Source organism: Eschrichtius robustus, chromosome 13 (assembly GCF_028021215.1).
Source record: "Eschrichtius robustus isolate mEscRob2 chromosome 13, mEscRob2.pri, whole genome shotgun sequence".
Taxonomy (NCBI): domain Eukaryota; kingdom Metazoa; phylum Chordata; class Mammalia; order Artiodactyla; family Eschrichtiidae; genus Eschrichtius; species Eschrichtius robustus.
Window position 1 is genome coordinate 17,696,404 of NC_090836.1, and position 22,572 is coordinate 17,718,975.

Sequence of the window (22,572 nt, forward strand, 5' to 3'; positions counted from 1 at the left end):
ACTTTTACATACAAGTAATTTGTAAATTCTGAGAAATTATTAACATAATCTTTAAACTACAGGCATTCAGAGGAGATTCTTAGGATAAGTAGTTAATTTTCTTCTATTTGCCTGGGACAATGACCTAAGAAGGTAGTTAATCATCATTGGACTGTAAAAAAAAAAAAAAAACCAGCTAACTATTTAACAAGAGACTATAACAACAGATAAAGGGATGGACCTGTGGCCATTGCTGTAGGATCCTAAGTCCAGGTAAGAACCTTTGAGATTCTCGAATTTCAATGTTTCTTATATGTGAGAAACTTCCAGAAATTTCAAGGGAAAAAATTGTTTTGATGGACATGATAAATATTACATATTTTATGTTATGTGTCTTCTACACCCTTATGTTCTAAACCTTTAAAACTTATTAACTATCCCTTCTAGAGGTAGCTCTAGAAGCTCTAGAGCCTCAGGTTGATGTTTTTAAAAATAAAATACAGAAAATCAGACATTTATAATTTAAAAATAAAGACTGAAATCCCGTTCCTATTACTTTCTATTCAAGTGGAACTTCAAGTCTGAAAAAATAATGTGGGTTGGAGAGTTAGTTGGCAAACATCAAGAAATGGGATGTGCCTCATAGCCACCTACCTCAATTTTCCTTGTTTCAACTCAAGGGGAGGTCAAAAGAAGAGGTTTTCCAGATGATTTTATCTCTGATTAAATGAGAACAAAATTCTGCTCGGCACAGTTTCTTGCACAAACTAAGGACTCAAAAATATTAGTTCCCTTCTCCAACTCAGGAAGGTGGCTACCCTTATAATTATTATTAATATTATTTAATTAAAAATTATTAAATTATTTACAGACCCATAAAAGGTTTAAGAAGTTGGTAAATGCTGTTTTCCCTTTTTCCCTCCTTAGTACCACAGGTATTGTACATGGTAGAACCTGGGTCACTTGGATTGCACTGCTTTTCTATGATCACGCAAATAGAAAAAGCTTGCACAGATAAGCAGAGGCTGGTGAGATTCTTCCCTCTGCTCCACGCCAATCAAAAGGGAGCAGAACTGGACTGTACTATTATTCAAGGAAGAGTTGCAATACTGCATCTGAATGCCTATCTTATAGAACATCGTGGTTTATGTTATAAACTTATTGCGTCCCCAAAATTCATTTACATGTTAGCTGTTTAAAACTCTGAGAAAAAAAATATGTCCAGAGAAAAAATTGTTAAATGTCTTCAAGTCAGGCTTAAAATGCCATGGTGACGTGGAAAATATGGTGTTTAGAGTCAACCCTGAATTGATATTTCAACCTTTTAATTACTATGTAGTGATTTGTTATAATTTAATCTTTTTCAGAAATAAGGTAAAAGTGCCTACATTTCCAACTTTTTATCTGGATACTTTTCCCCAATATGTAAGAGAGAGGTGTGGTCTAGCAGTCTGTTTGGGAAAATAGTAGAAATACAGGGAAAAGGAATGACTACATTACAAGGGATATTGTCCAATGGAGCAGCAATGTGGGAAAGGTTATTTCAACCAGGAGTAACAACAGGAAAATATCTAAGAGGGGTGAGTTGGGGCAGAATTACAAACAAGAGATGAAGAAGAACATTACAGGTTAAGAAGAAACATACAGGTGGGCAGAGACCTTTCTTCTGGGGACAGTGGTTCCATAAGGTGGAAAATGTTTATGGGTGTATTGAGACTAAAAACAAAGGCTGGTTTTAGTTTGGGAAGAATATCAAATACTATATGTGAGTTTTATTTTGTGTGGTACAAGAGACCTCTGAAAGATTCTAAGGATGGATGTGATATGCATAGGAAAGGGAGAAGACTAGGAGACAGGACAATAATTTCATCAATTGCAATCAACAAGGATAGGAGTGGTGAGATCATAGCATTCAGGAATGTTTGTTGAGTAGCCAAACCAACCAAACAAGCAAAAAACTAAAGCTAAAGGGTGAAAGGTATCCACCTTTCAAATAATTCAGAGGATTAAGTGGTAAAAATGATTTCCTAACATTTAAGTCCTGAGCAAAGATACAGAAAGAGGTGTTCATGTAAAAATGACATAAAATTTATCAAAAGGCTGCCTGTGACTTTGGGACCAAACTACTGATTCCCTCCTCACTCCACTTCACTCAGTAACTGAACAGGTCCAGGTATATATGGACCACATGCCAGAAGTATAGAATAACTAGGATTCACTTACATGTACATGGGTGTGGGTTTCTGCATTCATGTGTGTGTTTATATACGTTCATATACACACAAGTGATAATATCTTCAGATATTTATCATTTCTGTATTTGTACATTAGCCATTTAATATGCATTATGTATATTCATGGACTTTATATATAAATTCTTGTTGCATGAATTAATGAATAGAATATACAGTTGATCCCCATCATTTGTGGATTCTGTATTTGTGAATTTTCCTACACACTAAAATGGATTTGTAACCCTCAAATCAATACTGCTGCTCTTTCATGGTCATTCACATACCTGCAGAGTGGTAAAAAATTTGAGTTCTCCCACATGAATGTTCCCAGCTGAGGTTGGACAAGATATAAGATATGGCTCTGCTTTCTTGTTTTTGCTCTCCTAATATAAACAAGTGACCTTTTCACAGTCTACTTAGAGCCATTTTTTGCATTTGTGTGCTTTTGCTATTAAAATGACTCTCAAGCATAATGCTGAAGTGCTGTCTAGTGTTCCTAAGTTCAAGAAAGCTGTGATGTGCCTGATGGAAAAGATACATGAATTACATAAGCTTCCTTCAGGCTTGAGCTGCAAAGTGCTATTGTCCACAGATTCAATGTTTGTGATCAATAATACAAATTAAATAAGGTGTCTAACAGGAAGGAGACATAAAACAAGGTTATGTATTGATTGGTTGACAAAAATGTTGTGACCACAGATAAACAGGAACCAAACCCTGTATTTCCCCTAGGAGCAATGTTTAGTAATTGCTAATTCAGCATTTGCAAGAACGTTATAGAACACAACTACTGCAAATAATGAGAATCAACTGTATATAGAACATGTATTAAATATACTGTATAATTAGTGCCCTATTAGTAATCATATATCTATGCTTATGCTTGTTTCTATACATAAATAGGTATTTTTGCTACATAAATATGTATTATGCACATATGAATAAATAAGAATACATTTTCTAAACCTCAGTGAAGAACACACCATTCTACAAAAAAGAGCAAATCTAAGAAATAAGTTGATTCATTTTACTAGTCTTTAAGACAGGGGCTTAATAACTCTCAAAATTTTAATCCCTCTTACATTTGACCTCAAAACTCCACTTGTAGGAATTTTATCCTACAGAAATGATCACACATAAATCAAAAGACATACTAACAAATTTTTCTAATATGGAATAATTAGATGCAACCTAATCTAAATTAGATCCTACCTAACCATAAAACTAGATAGATAAACTATAGACAATGGAATACTGTACAACCATAAGAAAACTGAGTAAGCCATATTAATATAAAGTTAAGTATATAAATAAAGCAGAGCAAAAAGGCAGATAACTGTAGTAACGGTATGCTGCTATTTGTGTTAAAAAAGGAAAATATTGTGTATTTAATTAAAAATGCATATCATATTTCTGGAGAAGATTCATTGAAAGCTAATAATACTCTTCCTCAGAAAGAGAAACTGGAGGAGGGTTAGAGGAAGAAGTTTTCCTATATGTCATTTTTTATGTTTTGTGCTTTCAACTTCAAATATGCTCTCTCTTCAAAAATAAATAAACAAAATTAAAATAAAGTGGAATCATGGTGATGGTAAGTTCAAGCACGGCCACAGTCCCTCTACCAGTTACTTAGAGTACACTAAGCTCTTTTAAACAAATCCAAACTTTCTCTGCTTTTTGAGCCTGGTTCCAGAGGTATTAATATTTTCTCTCTGAAACCTTTTTAGGCCACCCTAATTATAATTAATTACATTATTTTTCTATTCATTTTGACTATCTACTATATGCAAGGTACTGTTTGGCATTTTGTAAAACCAGAAAGATGAATTAAACACTTATTTGCCTTCCTAAATCTTATAATGTAGATATACAGAAAATATAATAAAATTTTATTTCTAATAGGTAATTGTTAATAATTTATTTAATCTAATCTAGTGTGTGATTCTATATTACCTTATTTATTTGTTGTTTCAAGTTCCCCTCCATAAATTTATCTTCCTAAATTACAATCTCGCTAAAGCTAGAAATTTGTATATGTGTGAGTGTGTGTGTGTGTCTGTGAGTGTGTGTGTGAGTGTGTGTTTCCTTTTGTGCCCCAGTGCTCAGGACATGGTAGGTCCTGAATGAATATTAGTGGAATTATTGATTGATTGATGTTGACCTTGAGGCTTTTCTCATTTCTGAATTGTTAAAGTGAAATAAATTATACCTTTCCTCCCCAAAAAGGTGATCATTTTGAACGAAACATCGACAAAAATTGAAAACATTCACATGATATCTGCAGTTCAATGATGGACCAAAATCAACATTTGAGTAAGACAGCAGAGGCACAACATTCTGAGAAAAGGAAAACTAGAAACTACTGCAATGGATTCAAGGTGGAATGCGTTTCATGTTTTAAAACTAAAATAAGTAAAGGGAGAATTTTGATTTAAAGAAAAAGCAGCCAGTTTTTTAAAAGAACATTATATTTCAAATTAGGGTTTTCGACTGAAGCATACATTAAAATATTAACACAATGATATATTTCTTAATATAAATCAATCTTTAAATCTGAAAAAAAGGTCTTTGGTGACATTTCTAGTTAAGAATTTATTAATGTTGAAAATTTAGAAAGATTTTGATATCTTCTCTTTGATTCTTGATGGACAAAAAGATACTTATAAATGTGACTAAAATAAAAGCAGTCTCTGTGTAATGGATAGTATGTAAAAAAAAAAAATTCTTACATTTGACCTATAAACAGAGAAGATTTATCAGTCTTGTGAATCACTTTGTGGTCTTGACCTATTTAATTTTTTTTTTTTTAAAGAACAGCATTTGTTATTCTATTAACTTAAATAATATAGTCTGAAGGGAACTAAAAGACCTGGCCCAAAGACCTAGTTGATGACTTAGGAAAGTCATTTAATTTTTCCATATGCAAGTGGGTAAAAGTGATAATCCTGTCTCTTGCTTTTGTCACAAAATGGTGAGACACTGAATGATATAGACTGTATTGCAATTTTCACAGACAGGAAAAAGCAATCCTTGAGCACAGAGTCAAGGAAACCAAGACTCAAGGAAGTTGAGAAGTTTGCGTGAAGTCATCTAGGTTGTAAATGGAAAACTCTTAAAACTAAATCAAAGCCTTTAAACCCCCATAGAGAAGACTAGAGGAAATTAAAAAATCAATCAGGGCTGACTTTGATCAATATTTAAAATGTTTTCCTCAAAGTTATAGTCTTATCTAGCTGAATAAAGACCAGAGATCAGATTCAATTGCAATCATGTTATATAAAGTCTGTTTTAACTTTGTCCAGGGAACATGAAGTCTGTTTGTTTTTCAGAGATTATTGGTAAAATCAGTTCTGATGAAATATTTAAGTAATATTTAAACAGAAAAGCAGTCACCAGGAGAAAGAACTGGCTAATGCAACTGGACCACATGCGATTGCCTAGGGGTAGTAGGTTGTGCTGGCTTATTTCGCTTTTAAACATGGAGGGTTACAGTGATTCATTTGCACATGCATTCAAGGTGACAACAAACTAGCTGAAGCAAATAAAATTGCCTGGGTAGTCCCTTGCAGCATATTTGGAGAAAATCTTCGAGTTAGCAAGTTGTCAGTGTGTATAAAGTATGTTAATTGCAGCCCAATAATAAAGAACAGAGAAGCAATAACAGTAATAGTATATTGAGCACTTACTAAATGCAAGACACTGCTCTAGTATTTTAGTTCTACTAATGGATTTATTCCTTACCACAACTGAGTCAGCCATATGCTATTATCTCCCTTTTACACATGAAAAAAAACTTAGAGGGTGAATGATTTTCTCTAGGTCCCTAGGCTGGAAAGTGGTAGAGCCAAGGTCTGAAATTAGGCAGTCTGATTGCAAGTCCCATGAGCTCAATTGTACTCCATGTTGCTAAGGTACCTGTGGGTTTCCATAATATTAGTACCCTCAAGATGTTCTGGTAAGCACAGATTTGTAAGTGGGCTATTTAATAATCTTCCTCATTCTGTACTTCTAAAAATTCCCCTTTATACTGAATAATTGAGTTTCAAGCAAGCATATTTGCCTGCACACACACAAATACACGTTGTTACTGATGTGGGTATACAGACTCAGCAGGTAAAAATGTGTAAAAGTGCAAATAGATAATAATTTAGAATAACAACAGCGTAGTTTGATTATTTCTTACCCCTTTCCCTCAATTTTTGAACTGAACCAAGTAGGTTATATAAACCCTGCCAGTACATTGTTCATCTTTACACTTGTCATTTCTGTGCTTCAGGTTTCTTGTACCGCTGCGTTGTAATGAAAATTCTTTAAAAACACAAAAGTAGTGCATCATTATCAAAAAACATAAATAATAGGGCAAAAGTAAAAGGTCTCCCATTCTACCTTCATTCCCACTCCCCTTCTGGAAATCATTAGGATAACCATCCCATTTGTAACCACCAACAGTATCCCTACCCCACAGTTTTCCTCTGGCTAACCTTCTTCTGGCCTATTAGACTTTTTGCTGTTTCTCAAGATGTGAAGTGCACTTCTGACTTGGAGAAGCTTGCACTTGCTCTTTCCTCATCTGAAATGTTTGACTCCCAGATATCTTGCTCTTTCATCTCATTCAAATCTCTATTTAAACATTACCTCATCCCTGACCACCCCATATAAAATAGCATTTCCTATCCATAACTCTTGAACCAAATTTTATTTTTCTTCATAGCATTTATCACCTCCTGACACTGACATTCAAATGCACACATATGTATAGGTGTGTATGTGTATGTATGTCTTTAATAAAATAAAACAAAACAAATTTATCACAGTTCTGTAATAATCATACAATTCTGAAGTTGAGAAGTCTGAAATAGGTCTCAGTGAGCTAAAATCAAGATGTTGGCTGAGCTGTGTCCTTTCTGGAGACTCTAAAAGACAATTCATTTCCTTGCCTCTTCCAACTTCTGGAAATTGCCCAAAGTTCTTGACTAATAATTCTCTTCCATATTCAAAGCTAGTGATGGTCAGTGATGGTCATTGACATTGACTTTTCTGCTCCTTTTTCCACATTTAAAGGACCCTTAGGATTACATTGAGTTAACCAGGATAATATAGGATAACCTCTTCAAGGTCATCTGATTAGCAGCCTTAACTCCATTTGCAACCTTAAGACCCCCTTGCCGTGCTACCTAATATATTCATAGGTAGGCAGAGTAATGGCGTGCAAAGATGTCCAGGTCCTAATCTCCAAAACCTGTAAATATATATATTTTTCCTAGAGGAAGTCATTTGCCCTCTTTGTATCTAAGTTTTTTCATCTGTGAAAGGGAAATAATAGCATCTGGCTGACAGAATTATGGTAAGGAATAAATCCACTAACAGAAGTAAAACACGAGAACAATGTCTGGTATATAGAAAGTGCTCAATAAATGCTAGCTACTACTATTTTTATTGCTTCTCTGGTCTTTATTATTGGGCAGCAATTAACATACTTTATACACACTGCCAGCTTGCTAACTCGAAACTTCTCCACATACGCTGCAAGGGACCATGCAGGCAATCTTACTTGTTTTGGCCAGATTGTTGTCATCTTGCTGTACACGTGAGAATGAAATCACTGTCCAGCACATTGAGATGTAAAGTTGGGTGGCTGATTTGAGATCGTTCTTCTTTTTTTATGTAGCTGTTTATCACTATGAAATTCCTTCTTAATACTGTATTTGTACATCCCATATGTTTTGGTATTTTGTGATTTCATTTTTGTTTGTCTTGAGATATTTTCTAAATTCCTTTTTGAGTTCTTGGCCCTATTGTTGTTCAAGAGGGTGTTGCCTAATTTTTACATATTTGTGAATTCTCCAGTTTTTCTTCTGCTATTGATTTCTAGTTTCATTCCATTGTGGGTAGAAAAGATACTTGGGATGATATCAATCTTCTTAGATTTGTTAAAACTTATTTTGTGGCCTAACACGTGATATATCTTCGAGAAAGGTATGTGTACATTTAAAAAGAATGTGTATTTCACTGTCATTGGGTGGAACGTTTTTTGCATGTCTTTTAGGTCAATTTGGTCTATAGTGGTGTTTGAGTTATCCATTTCCGTATTATTTCTATCCACTATTTAAAATAAGGTATTAAAATCTTCCACTATTATGGTATTGCTCTTTATTTCTCCCTTCTGTTGTGTCAATGTTTGCTTTATATATTTAGGTACTCTAATGTTGGGGATAGAAAGATAGGTAGATAGATAGATAGACAGATAGGGATAGAGATACTTATTAAATCTTCCTGGTCAATGGACCCTTTTATCATTATATAATGTCCTTTTTGTTTCTTGTGACATTTTTTACTTAAAGTCTATTTTGTTTGATATAAATACAACCACCCCTGCTCTCTTTTGGTTACCAATTGAGTGGAATATCTTTTCCCATCACTTCACTTTCAGCCTTTGTGTGTCTTTAGATCTAAAGTGAGTTTCTTATACATAAGTCATAGTTGAGTCTTGTTTCTTTTCAATTTTTACTTTTTTAATTGAAGTATAGTTGACTTACAATACTATATTAGTTTTAGGTATATAGTCTCTATATACCTGAGACTCAGTAGTTTTACAGATTATACTATACTAGAACTTATTACAAGATAATAGCTGTAATTCTCTGCACTATACCTTATATCTTTGGTGCTTATCTATTTTATACATAGCAGTTAGTATCTCTTAATCCCTTACCCCTAATGTGCCTCTCCTCCTTTCCCCCTCCCTACTGGTAACCACTAATTTGTTTTCTGTATCTGTAAGTCTGTTTCTGTTTTGCTATATACATTTGTTTGTATTATTTTTTAGATTCCACATATAAGTGATATCATATGGTATTTGTCTTTCTCTGTCTGACTTATTTCACTAAGCGTATTTTCTAGGTCCATCCACATTGCTCTAAATGGCAGATTTTCACTCTGTTTTATGGCTGAGTAATATTCATATGTGTGTGTGTGTGTGTATACCCACTACATCTTCTTTATCTGTTCATCTGTTGATGGACTCTTGGGTGGCTTCAATATCTTGGCTATTGTAAATAGCACTACTATGAACATTGGGTGTATATATCTTTTCGAATTAGTGTTTTTGAGGTTTCCAGATATGTACTCAGGAGTGGAATTGCTGGATCATGTTAGTTCTATTTTTAGTTTTTTGAGGAACCTCCATACTGTTTAGTTTTTGAGGAACCTCCATACTGCAAGTGGCTGCACCAATTTACATTCCCACTGACAGTGTACAGTGTTCCCTTTTCTCCACATCTTCATCGACATTTATTACTTGTAGACCTTTTGATGATGGCCATTCTGACAGGTGTGAGGTGATATCTCATTGTTGTTTGGATTTGCATTTATCTAATAGTTAGTGATGTTAAGTATCTTTTCATGTGTCTGTTGGCCATCTGTATGTCTTCTTTAGAAAAATGTCTATTCAGGTCTTCTGCCAATTATTTAATTATTTTTTATATTGAGTTGCATGGGCTGTTTATATATTTTGGATATTAACCCCTTGCCAGTCATATTATTTGCAAATATTAACTCCAACTACAAAGGTTGTCTTTTTCTTTTAATCCATGGTTTCCTTTATGTACAGAAACATTTAAGTTTAATTAGGGCTCATTTGTTTATTTTTGCTTTAATGTTTTTGCCTTAGGAGACAGAACCAAAAAAAAAAAAAAAAAAACGTTGCTACAATTTATAATTGTCAAACAGTGTTCTGCCTATGTTCTCTTCTGGGTGTTTTATGGTTTCAAGTCTTACACTCAGCTCTTTTATCCATTTTAGTTTTTTTTGTGTATGGTGTGAGGAAGTGTTCTCATCTCATTGTTTTGCACGTAACTGTACATTTTTCCCAGCACCACTTGTTAAAGAGACTGTCTTTCCTCTATTGTGTATTCTTACCTCCTTTGTTGAAGATTAACTGACCATAGACGTGTGGGTTTATTTCTGGACTCTCTATTCTGTTTCATTGATGTATATGTCTGTTTTTGTGCCAGAACTAGGTTGTTTTGGTTACTGTAGCTTTGTAGTATTGTCTAAAATCTGGGAGAGTGAAACCTTCAGCTTTGTTCTTTTTTCTCTAGATTGCTTTGGCAAATCAGGGTCTTTTGCAGTTCCATATGAATTTTAGGATTACCTGTTCTAGTTCTATAAAAGTGTCATGGGTATTTTGATAAAGATTACATTAAATCTGCAGATTCTTTGCGTAGTATGGAAATTTTAAGAATATCAATTCTTCTAATCCAAGAGCACAAGATATCTTTTCATTTCTTTGTATCACCTTCAATTTTATCAGTGTTTTAAAGTTTTCAAAGTATAGTTGTTTCACCTCCTTGGTTAAGTTTATTCTTGGATATTTTATTCTTTTTGATGGAATTTTTTAAACTTTCTCTTTCTGATAGTTCATTATTAGATATAGAAAAACAGCAGATTTCTGTATGTTAGTCTTGTATCCTGACACTTTGCTGAATTCATTTATTAGTTCTAACAGTTTTTGGGTGAAGGCTTTAGGGTTTTCTATATAAAGAATCATGCAAATAGTGACAGTTTTAATTTTCCCTTCCAATTTGGATGGTTTTGGTTTCTTTTTCTTGTCTGATTGCTGTGGCTAGGATTTCCAATGCTATGTTAAATAGAAGTGGCAAGAGTAGGCATCCTTGTCCTTCTCCTGAATTTAGAGGAAAAGCTTTCACCTTTTCACCATTACGTATGATGTTAACTGTGGGTTTGTCATAGATGGACTTTATTATGTTGAGATATGGTCCCTTTATACCCATTTTAATGAGAGTTTTTATCATGAATGGATTTAATATTAAACTGCAAGGGAAGAAACAAAAAGAAGAAAAAATGTATAGAGAAGAACTACAAAAACAACTGGAAAACAAGTAATAAAATGGCAATAAGTACATACCTATCAATAATTACTTTAAATGTTCATGAACTAAATGTTCCAATCAAAAGACATAGGGTGGCTTACTGGATGAAAAAAAAAAAGACCCTTCTATATGCTGCTTACAAGCAACTCACTTCAAAGCTAAAGACACACACAGACTGAAAAGTGAGGGGAAGGAAAAAGATATTTCATGCAAACAAAAACAATAAGAAAGCAGGGGTAGCAATACAAAATAGACTTTAAAAGAAAGACTATAACAAAGGCAAACAAGGGCGTTATGTAATGATAAAGGGATCAATACAAGAAGAGGATTTTATACTCATTAACATATATGCACTCAATTCAGGAACATCTAAGTATATAAAGCAAATATTAACAGACATAAAGGGAGAAATTGGCAATAATACAATAGTAATAGGGGATTTTAACACCCCACTTACATCAATGAACAGATCATTCAGACATAAAATCAATAAGGCAACAGTGGTCTTAAATGACACTATAGACCAGTTAGACTTTATAGATATTTATAGGACATTACATCTCAAAACAACAGGATTCACATTCTTTTCAAGTGCACATAGAATGTTCTCCAGGATAGATCACATGCTAGGACACAAAATAATTCTGAACAAATTTAAGAGGATAGAAATTATATCAAGCCTTTTTTCTGACCACAATGGTATGAAACTAGAAATCAATTACAGAAAGAAAAATGGGAAAGGAACAAACATGTGGAAACTAAATAACATGCTACTATAAAACCAATGGATCAATGAAGAAATCAAAGAGGAAATCAGAAAATACCTCAAGACAAATGAAAATGGAAACACAACACTCCCAAATCTATGGAATGTATTGAGAGCAAAAGCAGTTCCAAGAGGGAAGTTCACAGCATACAGGCTTTCCTTAAGAAACAAGGAAGATCTCAAATAAGCAACCTAATCTATCATCTAAAAAAATTAGAAAAAGAAAATCAAACAAATCCCAAAGTCAGCAGAAGGAAGGAAATAATAAAAATCAAGGAGGAAAAATGGGGATCAAAAAACAATAGAAAAGATCAATGAAACGAAGAGCTGTTTTTGTAGAAAAGATAAAATTGATAAACCTTTAGCCAGGATCATCAAGAAGAAGAGAGGGAGTACCCAAATAAACAAAACCAGAAATAAAAGTGGAGAAATAACAATCAATACAACAAAGATACAAGAAATCATAAGAGAATACTATGAATAGTTACATGCCAATGAATTGGGTAACTTAGAAAAAATGGACAAATTTCTAGAAACATACAACCTGCCAAGACTGAATCAAGAAGAAATAGACAATTTGAACAGACCAATCAGTAGTAGTGAAATTGAGTTTGTAATAATAATAATAATAATAAACTCCCAGCAAACAAAAGTCCAGAACTGAATGGCTTCATCAGGGAATTTTACCAAACATACAAACAAGATTTAGTAACTATCCTTCTCAGACTATTCCAAAAAACTGAAGGAATGGAACACTCTCAGATTCATTCTATGAGGCCCCTATTACTCTGATACCAAAACCAAAGACACTACAAAAAAAGAAAATTATTGGTCAATATCTTTGATGATTATAGGTGCAAAAATCCTAAACAAAATATAAGCAAACTGAATCCAACAGTATATAAAAAGGGTCATAACACCATGATCCAGTTGTATTTATTCCAGGGATGCAAGGATGATTCAATATTTGCAAATCGATCAATGTGATACATCATATTAACAAAGGAAGAAAAAAAATCACATGTTGATCTCAATAAACACAGAAAAAACATTTTTAAAAAAAATTTTTTTTATTTTTTGAAAAAACATTTTTTTAAAAAAACATACATTCAGCCCCTTTATAGTTTTTGATTGGGGGGGGGTTGAACCATTTATATTTGAAGTAATTATTGATAAGAAAGGATTTAGTATTGCCACACTGTTAATTGTTTTCTGAGAGCCTTGTAGTTCTTTTGTCTTTTCCTCTCTTATTTCCTTCCCTTGTGTTTTGTTGATTTTTTTTGTGCTGATATGTTTTGATTCCTTTTTTATTTTTCTTTTGTGTATATTTTGTAAATTTTTTGTGTGTAGTTACCTTGGGGCATATATAAAATATTTATAGTTATAACAGTCTTTTAAAGCTGATAACAACTTAAATTCAATAGCACATAAAAACTCTACATTTTAACTTCTCCCCCTCCACATATTTTACATTATTGCTGTCATAGCTTACATCTACTTATCTATCTTTTAAAATATTTTCTTGTAGTTATTTAAAAAAAATTTTGTCTTTTAGTTTTATGCTAGAATTATAAGTGATTTACCCACTACTATTATAGTAATACAGTATTTTGTATTTGTCTCTATATATACCTTGCCAACAAGTTTTATGCTTTCTTATGGTATCATGTTGCTGTCTAGTATTCTTTTATTTCAACTTGGAGAACTCCCTTTAGCGTTTCTTGTAAGGGAGGTCTAGTGTTGAGGATCTCCCTCAGCTTTTGTTTGTCTGGGAAAGTCTTTATCTCTCTTTCACTTTCGAAGGTTTCTTTTGCTCAATGTAGTATTCTTGGCTGGTAGGGTTTTTTTTGTTTTTTTTTTTCTCTAATACTTTGAATATATCATCCCATTTCCCCTGGTCTGCAAGGTTTCTGCTGAAAAACTTGCTGATAGTCTTCTGGGGGTTCTTTTCTATGTGAAAAGTTGCTTTCCTCTTGATTCTTAAAAAATTCTCTATTTGTCTTTGACTTTTAATAATTTAATTATAATATGCATTGATGTGGCACATTCATATAGATATTCTTAAATTATCTATTTATCATTTTTCTCCCAGAATTCATATATATTTAAATGATTAAAGAAATATTTTATGCCAAAAGAAGTTAGTTTTTTATAAAGCACTTTAAAATTTGTAAGCACTAAAGCTAATCACATAGGCAACTACCAGGATATCACCAAAAGCTAGGGATTATGTCAGTGAATACATAGAATTTGGCTGAAATGACTCAAATAAAAATGCATGGAAATAAACAGAAAATAAAAATGATAAACTCTGTAGAAATGCAAAAGGAATTAACCATAAGATGTTTATTTGTCCACAGTGAATTTTAAGGGAATATAATTGCCTGTAATTAGTAAATAATAGAAAAGAGAAGAAAGATATCAAATATCAAAAATTTTTAAAAAGTGGTTTTCTCAATGTATTAAAAGTATATAAAGCAAAATTAAATAAAAGAGATGTAGATTTACAAAGACAAGGAAATATTTTTAAGGTATAAGGTTAATATTTAATAAAAATTAAATCTTTGGGCTGGGTATTAGACAAGGGCTTTATAATTTTTTCACTCTATAATATACTTGCTTCTAACTCAGTTATGATATGTCTTATAGAGGTGGTAGGAAGGGCTTTGGCACTCAACACTCTTCCTGTTCTTCCACTAGTGCAAAGAACAATATAGTAATTGAAGAGTGTGAATGGAGCAAAGTTTCAGAAACAAGTCTTATATTAATAAGAAGAAAAAGAGAGGATAAATCTATAGTAGCTTTCCAAATTCCAAACATGTTTGGTACATTGACAGACATTCAAAACCATATCCATGACCTCATGAACGTGATTTCCTTTGAACTTTACAGTGACCCTATTAAATAAATAAGGTAACTATTTATATATTATCTTGTAATGGATTAGGAACCTGAAGTTCAGTGAATTGTGTAACTTTTTCATCTTTGTTAGGTTAGTAAGTTAAGAAAAAGACAACTGGATCTAGACCTTCTGATTGCAAAATACATTATTTTTTCTTGCATCACATGCACACCAGATAATCCATGAATAATTTTCTACTTTTGCTAAGAAGAAAACAGTGCAGTGGGTGGGGGGTATCAGAAGAAAGAAGGGGGAAAATATGAGATATGAAATCCAGGTATGAAATAAAGCCAGGTTGAAAAAAAAGAGGTACAATGTATCTAGAACCTAGTTTTTCTGAAACATACAATAAATTGTATTCCAATCTTGTTTGGAAGTAGTATAGTAACTCTATAATACTTACCTTCATTTCAGAATTAAACTAAACCTTATGGAAGTTGAGATCTAATAGTAATGACATTCACAAAGCATTCTAGCTAGGAATTCTTCTAAGCAATTTTACAATTTAAAGATGAGAAGAAAACAATCAATTTATCTCAGGAATGCAAATAGCACAGTAATTTTAGATTACAAATATTCTGAGATTAAGACTAATTAGTGGGTGACATCAGAATCATGGTAAAGTGAGATTCTCCCTTTTTCTGTCCCCTTCAATCTACAACCAGTAAAACATCCACAGCCTAACAAAGGTGACTCTGCCCAACACACCAGGACTCCAGAGAATTCCACACATCTGTACATCCAAAGTTGAGTGGACTGGAATACACAGAGGAGGTGGAATTGGGGCACAGCAGAGGCGGTTCCTATGATCCCAGATCCCCATTCATGGCTGCCCAGCCTGCTGTCTCAGAGAACCTAACAGCATCAGGGGAGGCAGTACATACCGCTCCAGCCTCCCACGCATAGCCGTGCCCACAGCCATAGGAAATAGGACAGCAGTGGCAACAGAACCTGCGATGCTTTCCTCTAGTCTGGGAGGTGCCCATAACTCTGGGACACACCTCCCAACCACAGGAGGTGCACCCATGAATCTGACAAATCTGGATATAGCAGAGGCACCTGGCTTCCAAGCCACCCTTTCCCTCCCTCTGTGGTGGAGGAGCCTGTGACTCATGAGATTTTGGAACGTGGAGGCATCGCCATTCCAGTGACCCAGGTGGTGACACTGGCAGCAGCAAGGCACCAACAACCCCAGAGTCACAAGCAGTGACAGTGAAAGTATCAGGCTACACCTCTGACAGAGGTGTTGGAGGGTGGAAAATGCTCATTCTCAAATATACCAGAGGCAGCTCAGGTAAGAGTAACCAAAACTTGTGCTATACCGTCACCTACTGAAAAACAAAAGAAAGTCCTCTAATTTCTAACCTGTTAAATCATTAGAATCAAGTTTTTTATTTAAAAAAAAAAAAAAGGTTTACCTAAAGAAGAAAGGTGTTCTCTGTTTCAAATGTGATCGCAGAGGAAAACTCATTAAGCATCATGAAGAACCACAGTTACACTGAACCACAAAAAGGTAACAATTCTCCAGAAACCAAACTTAAAGTCATGGAGTATTGTGATCTGACTGATAGTGAATTCAAAATAGCTGTCATGAAGAAACTCAGCGAGCTACAAGAAAACTCAGAAAGGCAGTTCAATAGGCTCAGGAATAAAATTAATGAATGGAAGGAATACTTTACCAAAAATATTGAAACTCTAAAAAAAAAGAGAGAAATTCTGGAGGTGAAAAACTCAATAAACCAGATAAAGAATGCATTAGTAAGCATTGAAAATAGAGCAGACTATATGGAAGAGAGAATTAGTAAGCTCAAAGGTAGAAATCTAGAAATGATACAGGTAAAAGAGGAGAAAGAATTAAGATCTAAAATGAGGAAATTCTTTGAGAACTATCTGACTCTTTTATGAAGGGAAATATTAAGATAATGGATATCCCAGAAGAAGAAGAGAGGAAGAAGGGAACAGAGTTTATTTAAAGAAATAATACCTGAGAACTCCACAAACCTGGGCAGAAATTGGAAATGCAAGTCCATGAAGCTAAGAGAATACTTAATTACTTCAACACAAAAAGACCTTCTCCAAGACACATTATATTAAAACTATCAAAAGTCAGTGACAAAAAAGGCTTTTAAAGGCAGCCAGGGGAAAGTGGATGGTAACATATAAAGGAACAAATATTTTCAGCAGAAACTCTACAGGCCAGGACAGAGTGGAATGACATTTTAAAAATACTGAAAGAAAAAACCTGTCAGCCTAAAATACCCTATCCAACAAAGTTATTCAGATATGAAGGAGAAGTTAAGACTTTTCCAGACAAACAAAACTTGAGGGAGTTCATCAATACTAGACCTGCTTTATGAGAAATGTTGAAAGGAGGTATTTTACCAGAAACAAAAAGGCAAAAATACACAAAACTTTGAGTAAGGTGATAAATAGAATCAGAAAATTGCAACTACATATCAGAATAGGTTTTATAGCATAAAGGTTAAAGAAAAAAAAGTAATAAAAATAACTATAGCTACTTCAAGTTGGTAACAAACTCACAATATAAAAAGTGGTAATTTGAGACAACAAAAACATAAAAAGTGAAGAGGAAAAGGACAGACTCTTACAGGCAAATGAAGATAAGGTGGTATCAGCAGAGAAAGGATTATTTTATCTATGAGATATGTTCAACGAACCTCATGGTAACCATGAAACATAAATCTAAAGCAGAGATGCAAAACATAAAAAAGACGAAACAAAAAATGAATTCTCCCCAAAATTCAAAAAAGATATAATACCTATCCTCAAATTCTTCCAAAAATATGAAGAGGAGAGAACACTTCTTGACTAATTTTATGAGGCCAATATTACCCTGATACCAAAACCAGACAAGGATGACACAAAAAGGAACACAGACCAATATCCCATATGGTCACAGATGCAAAAACCCTCAACAAAATATTAGCAAACTGAATATAACAATACACTAAAAGGATCCTATACTCTGATCAAGTGGTTTTTATTCCAGGGATGCAAGGATGGTACAACCTCTGCAAATCAATCAATGTGATACACCACATTAAGAAAATGAAGGATAAAAATTTTATGAATATCTCAATAGATGCAGAAAAAGCACTTGACAGGATTCAACACCCATTTATGATAAAAAATAATCCTCAATAAAATGGGTATTGAAGGAATGTACTTCATCATAATAAAGGCCATAAATGACAAACCCACAACTAACATCATAATCATCAGTAAAAAACTGAGAGTTATCCTTCTAAGGTCAGGAACAATACAAGAATGACCACTTTTACCACTCTTATTCAACATAGTATTGAAAGTCCTAGCCAGAACAATTAGGCAAGAAAAAAGGGGTATCCAAACGGAAAAGGAAAAAGTGAAACTGCCACTATTTGTGGATGACATAATTTTTTATAGAGAAAACCCTAACGACTCCTCCAAAATGCTATTATAAATAATAAATAAGTATAGTAAAGTTGTAGGATACAAATCAATACACAAAAATCTGTTGTGTTTCGGGCTTCCCTGGTGGTGCAGTGGTTGAGAATCTGCCTGCCAATGCAGGGGACATGGGTTCGAGCCCTGGTCTGGGAGGATCCCACATGCCGCGGAGCAACTAGGCCTGTGAGCCACAACTACTGAGCCTGCACGTCTGGAGCCTGTGCTCCACAACAAGAGAGGCCGCGATAGTGAGAGGCCCGCGCACCGCGATGAAGAGTGGCCCCCGCTTGCCGCAACTAGAGAAAGCCCTCACACAGAAACAAAGACCCAACACAGCCAAAAATAAATACATATGTAAATAAATTAAGGAGTTCCTTTAAAAAAAAAAATCTGTTGTGTTTCTATATGCTAACAAATGAGCTAGCTGAAAGAGAAACAAGAAAACAATCCCATTTACAATTTCAACAAAAAGAAGAAAATACCTAGGAATAAATTTAAGCAAGGAGGCTAAAGACCTGTACATTGAAAACTCTAAAACATTGATGAATGGAATTGAAGACAACACACAAAAAAATGGAAAAATATTTTGTGCTGATGAATTGGAAGAATTAACATTGTTAAAATGTCCATATTACCTAAAACAATCTATGGATTCAATGCAATCCCTATCAAACTCCCAATGATATCTTTCACAGAAATAGAACCAAAAAAATCCTAAAGTTTGTATGGAACCACAAAAAACCCCAAATAGCTAAAGCAATCCTGAGAAAAAAGAACAAAGCTTGAGGTATCACACTCCCTGATTTCAAAGTATATTACAAAACTATAGTATGTTAAACAGTATGGTATTTTAAAAAAAACACATAGATCAATGTAACAGAATTGAGAGCCCAGAAATAAACCCGCATATATACAAACAATTGACTTATAACAAAGGAGCAAAGAACATACTGAAGAAAGGATAGTCTCTGAAGTAAATGGTTTTGGAAAAACTGGAAAGCCACATGTAATGACATTAGACCACTACCTCACACTATACCCAAAAATCAACTCAAAATGGATCAGAATTAAATGTAAGAACGGAAATCATAAAACTCCTAGAAGAAAAGATAAGCAATACACTCTTCGGCATTGGCCTTAGCAATAACTTTCTGGATATGTCTCCTCAGGCAAGGGAAACAAAAGCAAAAATAAACAAATAGGACTATATCAGACTAAAGATCTGCACAACAAAGCACACCTTCAACAAAATGAAAAGGCAACCTACTGAATGGGAGAAGATATTTGCAACTCATATGTCTGATAAGGGGCTAATATCCAAAATATATAAAGAACTCATAGAACTTAACAACAACAACAACAACAAACCTGATTAAAAAATGGGCAGAGGAGCTGAATACACATTTATCCAAAGAAGACATACAGATGGTCAACAGGCACACTGAAAGATGGTCAACACCACTAATTATTTGGGAAATGCAAGTCAAAAGCACAATGAGATATCACCTTACACCTGTCAGAATGTCTATTGTTAAAAAAAAAAAACAAATAAAAAATGTTGGCAAAGATGTGGAGAAGAAGGAACCCTTGGGCACTGTTGGTGAGAATGTAATACTTGGAAAACAGGATGGAGCTTCTTTAAAAAGTTAAATATAGAACTATCGTATGATCCAGCAATTCCACTCCTGGGTATTTATCCAAAGAAAACAAAAACACTGATTCAAAAAGATATATCACCCCTATGTTCATTGCAGCATTATTTATGATTGCCAAGATATGGAGCAACCTAAGTGCTCATGGATAGAGGAGTAGATAAAGAAGGTGTTGTATGACTATAGAATGGAATACTACTCAGCCATTAAAAAGATGAAATCTTGCCCTTTGCAACAACATAGATGGACCTTGAGGGTATTATACTAAGTGAAATAAGTCAGATGGAGAAAGACAAATACCATATAATTTCACTCATATGCTGACTATGAAATACAAATAAACTAAACACAAAATAAATGAACAAACCAAACAAAACAAAAGCAAACACTATGGATACAGAGAACAAAGTAGTGGTTACCAAAGGAAAATGGGTGCAAGGTGGTGCAAAATGGGTTAAAGGGGACACTAAATTTTTAGTGGTTGGCATGCTGTAGTATATAGTAGAAATATAATGTTGTACACATGAAACTTACATACCGTTATAAAATATAATATTATAAACCAGTTACCTCACAAAGAAGATTAATTAAAAGACGGTAAAACTTATACTTGAAAGGCAGAAAAGATGTTAGAGGTAGTTTTCAACAGGTTGTTGAAAACAAAGAAAGATCAAATGTAATTTATAGTATTCAGTCAAAAAATAATTTTGCATCCCAGTTAAACAAGCTAAAAGAATGTCCTTATAACACCAAATTGACATGAAAAATAAACACGTTTTAAAAAGTAAGAGCTCTGAGAATAGTAATGTGAAAATAAAGAAGGATTAAATAAATTTCCACACATTAATTAGTGTATACACTCATCCTATGTTTGCCTGACTTCTTACCATTCCTAAGAATACTAACTTATTAAAGAAGTTTCAAATAGAAAATCAGTTAATCAATAATAGTTTGATTTTGTTTTTAACTCAATTCATAGAATCAAAGTAAAGTTTTTGAAAGGTCTTCCTTCAAAGGTGAAATTTCTAATATTATTGTAAGCACTATTATATATTTAATTTAAAAATTCAACATTAATAATAAAACATGTTTTCTTGTGGTGCTCATACAAATACAAATTTTACTGGACGATGAGAGTAACAATAAAAAACAATTTACTAAAACAAAAAAATAATGGAGCAGAATGTTTTTAGAACTGATTAAAATGAATTTATAATCCATAATTGTGTCCGGCCTGAGATATTCTACCAGTTGAATTGAAGCTGTCATCAACAGTTACATACATATGTGAATAATTGAATATAAAAGTTTTGGGAAGAAACTGATCTTTGTTATAAAAATAAGTATCCTTCAATGACATTGGACATATTCATAAATTAATTCTGTAAATTATCATTGCACTTTCCTCAAAATAGATTTGAATTCTTTGATAAAAATATTTAATGAAGAGTCAAAAACTTCCATTTAAAAAATTTTTTGTATATTGCTATTATTGAAATCACAATTTTTGCAAACAGAATGTTGAGAGCTGAACAAATTAATTGGTTAGAGATCATATAATGTACAAAATGTAATTTTGTAATTCTAAAATTGTATTTTAGAATATCTTGACATATGGAAAAATTATTTTAATACAGGTACTATTTGAATTGGATAAACGTATATTCTTTATCTGAATAAAAAGTAGCTGAATATACCTATAATTTTCCAGTGACAAAAATTGGCAAATGTTAAAAAAAACATAAATTTTTCTTATTTAAATATTTTTCAAGAAAGATACACTAAAGAGAGGCAAAAATGATAGCACCTGTGATATTTAGAATAAAAAATGTACATAGGCAAATATTTTAAAAAAGGAATTGAGAATATTTCCACTTAGCACAATTTGCTGTGGGCTTATTAAGGGAATATTTTCTTCATTAAAAATATTATGATCTACAGAGAAGAGTCAATTGAAATGTTGACAATTTCAAATTCAGTAATCATAAAATGCAATTTTGATGAAGATTTCAGATAATTTTTTAATAAACTAAAATGTCTAATTTGAAAATTATCCTTCAGAAAAATAATAGTGACATAGTAATGGAGATACTCATAAGAAACTGAATAAAATACATGGATATACATGGATACATATTGGCATACATAAAAATATACTAATATATCCACCAAGAATAATTATACTGTGTATTATTTTTAAATATTAAAGTAAGCAATGAAAGGAAAAAAAATTTAATGTTTCCTTCAATTTACTTGGATATGTGTTTTTTATTTGAAAAAATTAGAACAATAGTAACAAGCAATTTATTCATCAATAAAATTTCAAAAACTGTTCTAAGCTTAATTATTTTTTACCACTCATTTTGCTCTAAAAATTATTCCAGTTTATATGATAAATTATATATTTACACTAGATATAAGAGAGATAAAAACCAAATTCCTATTAGTCAATATATAGCTTCACTAAAGAGGTGTCACTGAGGTGGGTATTAAAAAGTTGAATTCATGGAAACAGCATAGAATGGTGGTTGCTAGAAGCAGAGGGTGTGGGGAATTGGGTGATGTTGGTCAAAGGGTATGAACTTTCTGTTATAAGATACAGAAAGTTATATAAGATACATAAGTTCTGGGGATCTAGTGTACAGCATGATGACTCTAGTTAACAATATTGTATTATATACTTGAAATTTCCTAAGAG

At 33.0% G+C, this 22,572-nt stretch overlaps 1 protein-coding gene across 1 annotated transcript in view; it reads left to right on the forward strand.

Annotated features, from left to right (window-relative positions):
- Positions 1 to 219: 219 nt before the first annotated feature.
- Positions 220 to 22,572, forward strand: part of LOC137774717 (solute carrier organic anion transporter family member 1B3-like) — a 69,159-nt gene continuing 46,806 nt past the window's right edge. Inside the window, exons 1-2 of the mRNA XM_068559912.1 lie at positions 220 to 252; positions 4,440 to 4,591. Coding sequence (XP_068416013.1) covers positions 4,502 to 4,591 — 90 coding nt within the window. The 5' untranslated portion in view covers positions 220 to 252; positions 4,440 to 4,501. The remainder of the gene's footprint in view (positions 253 to 4,439; positions 4,592 to 22,572) is intronic.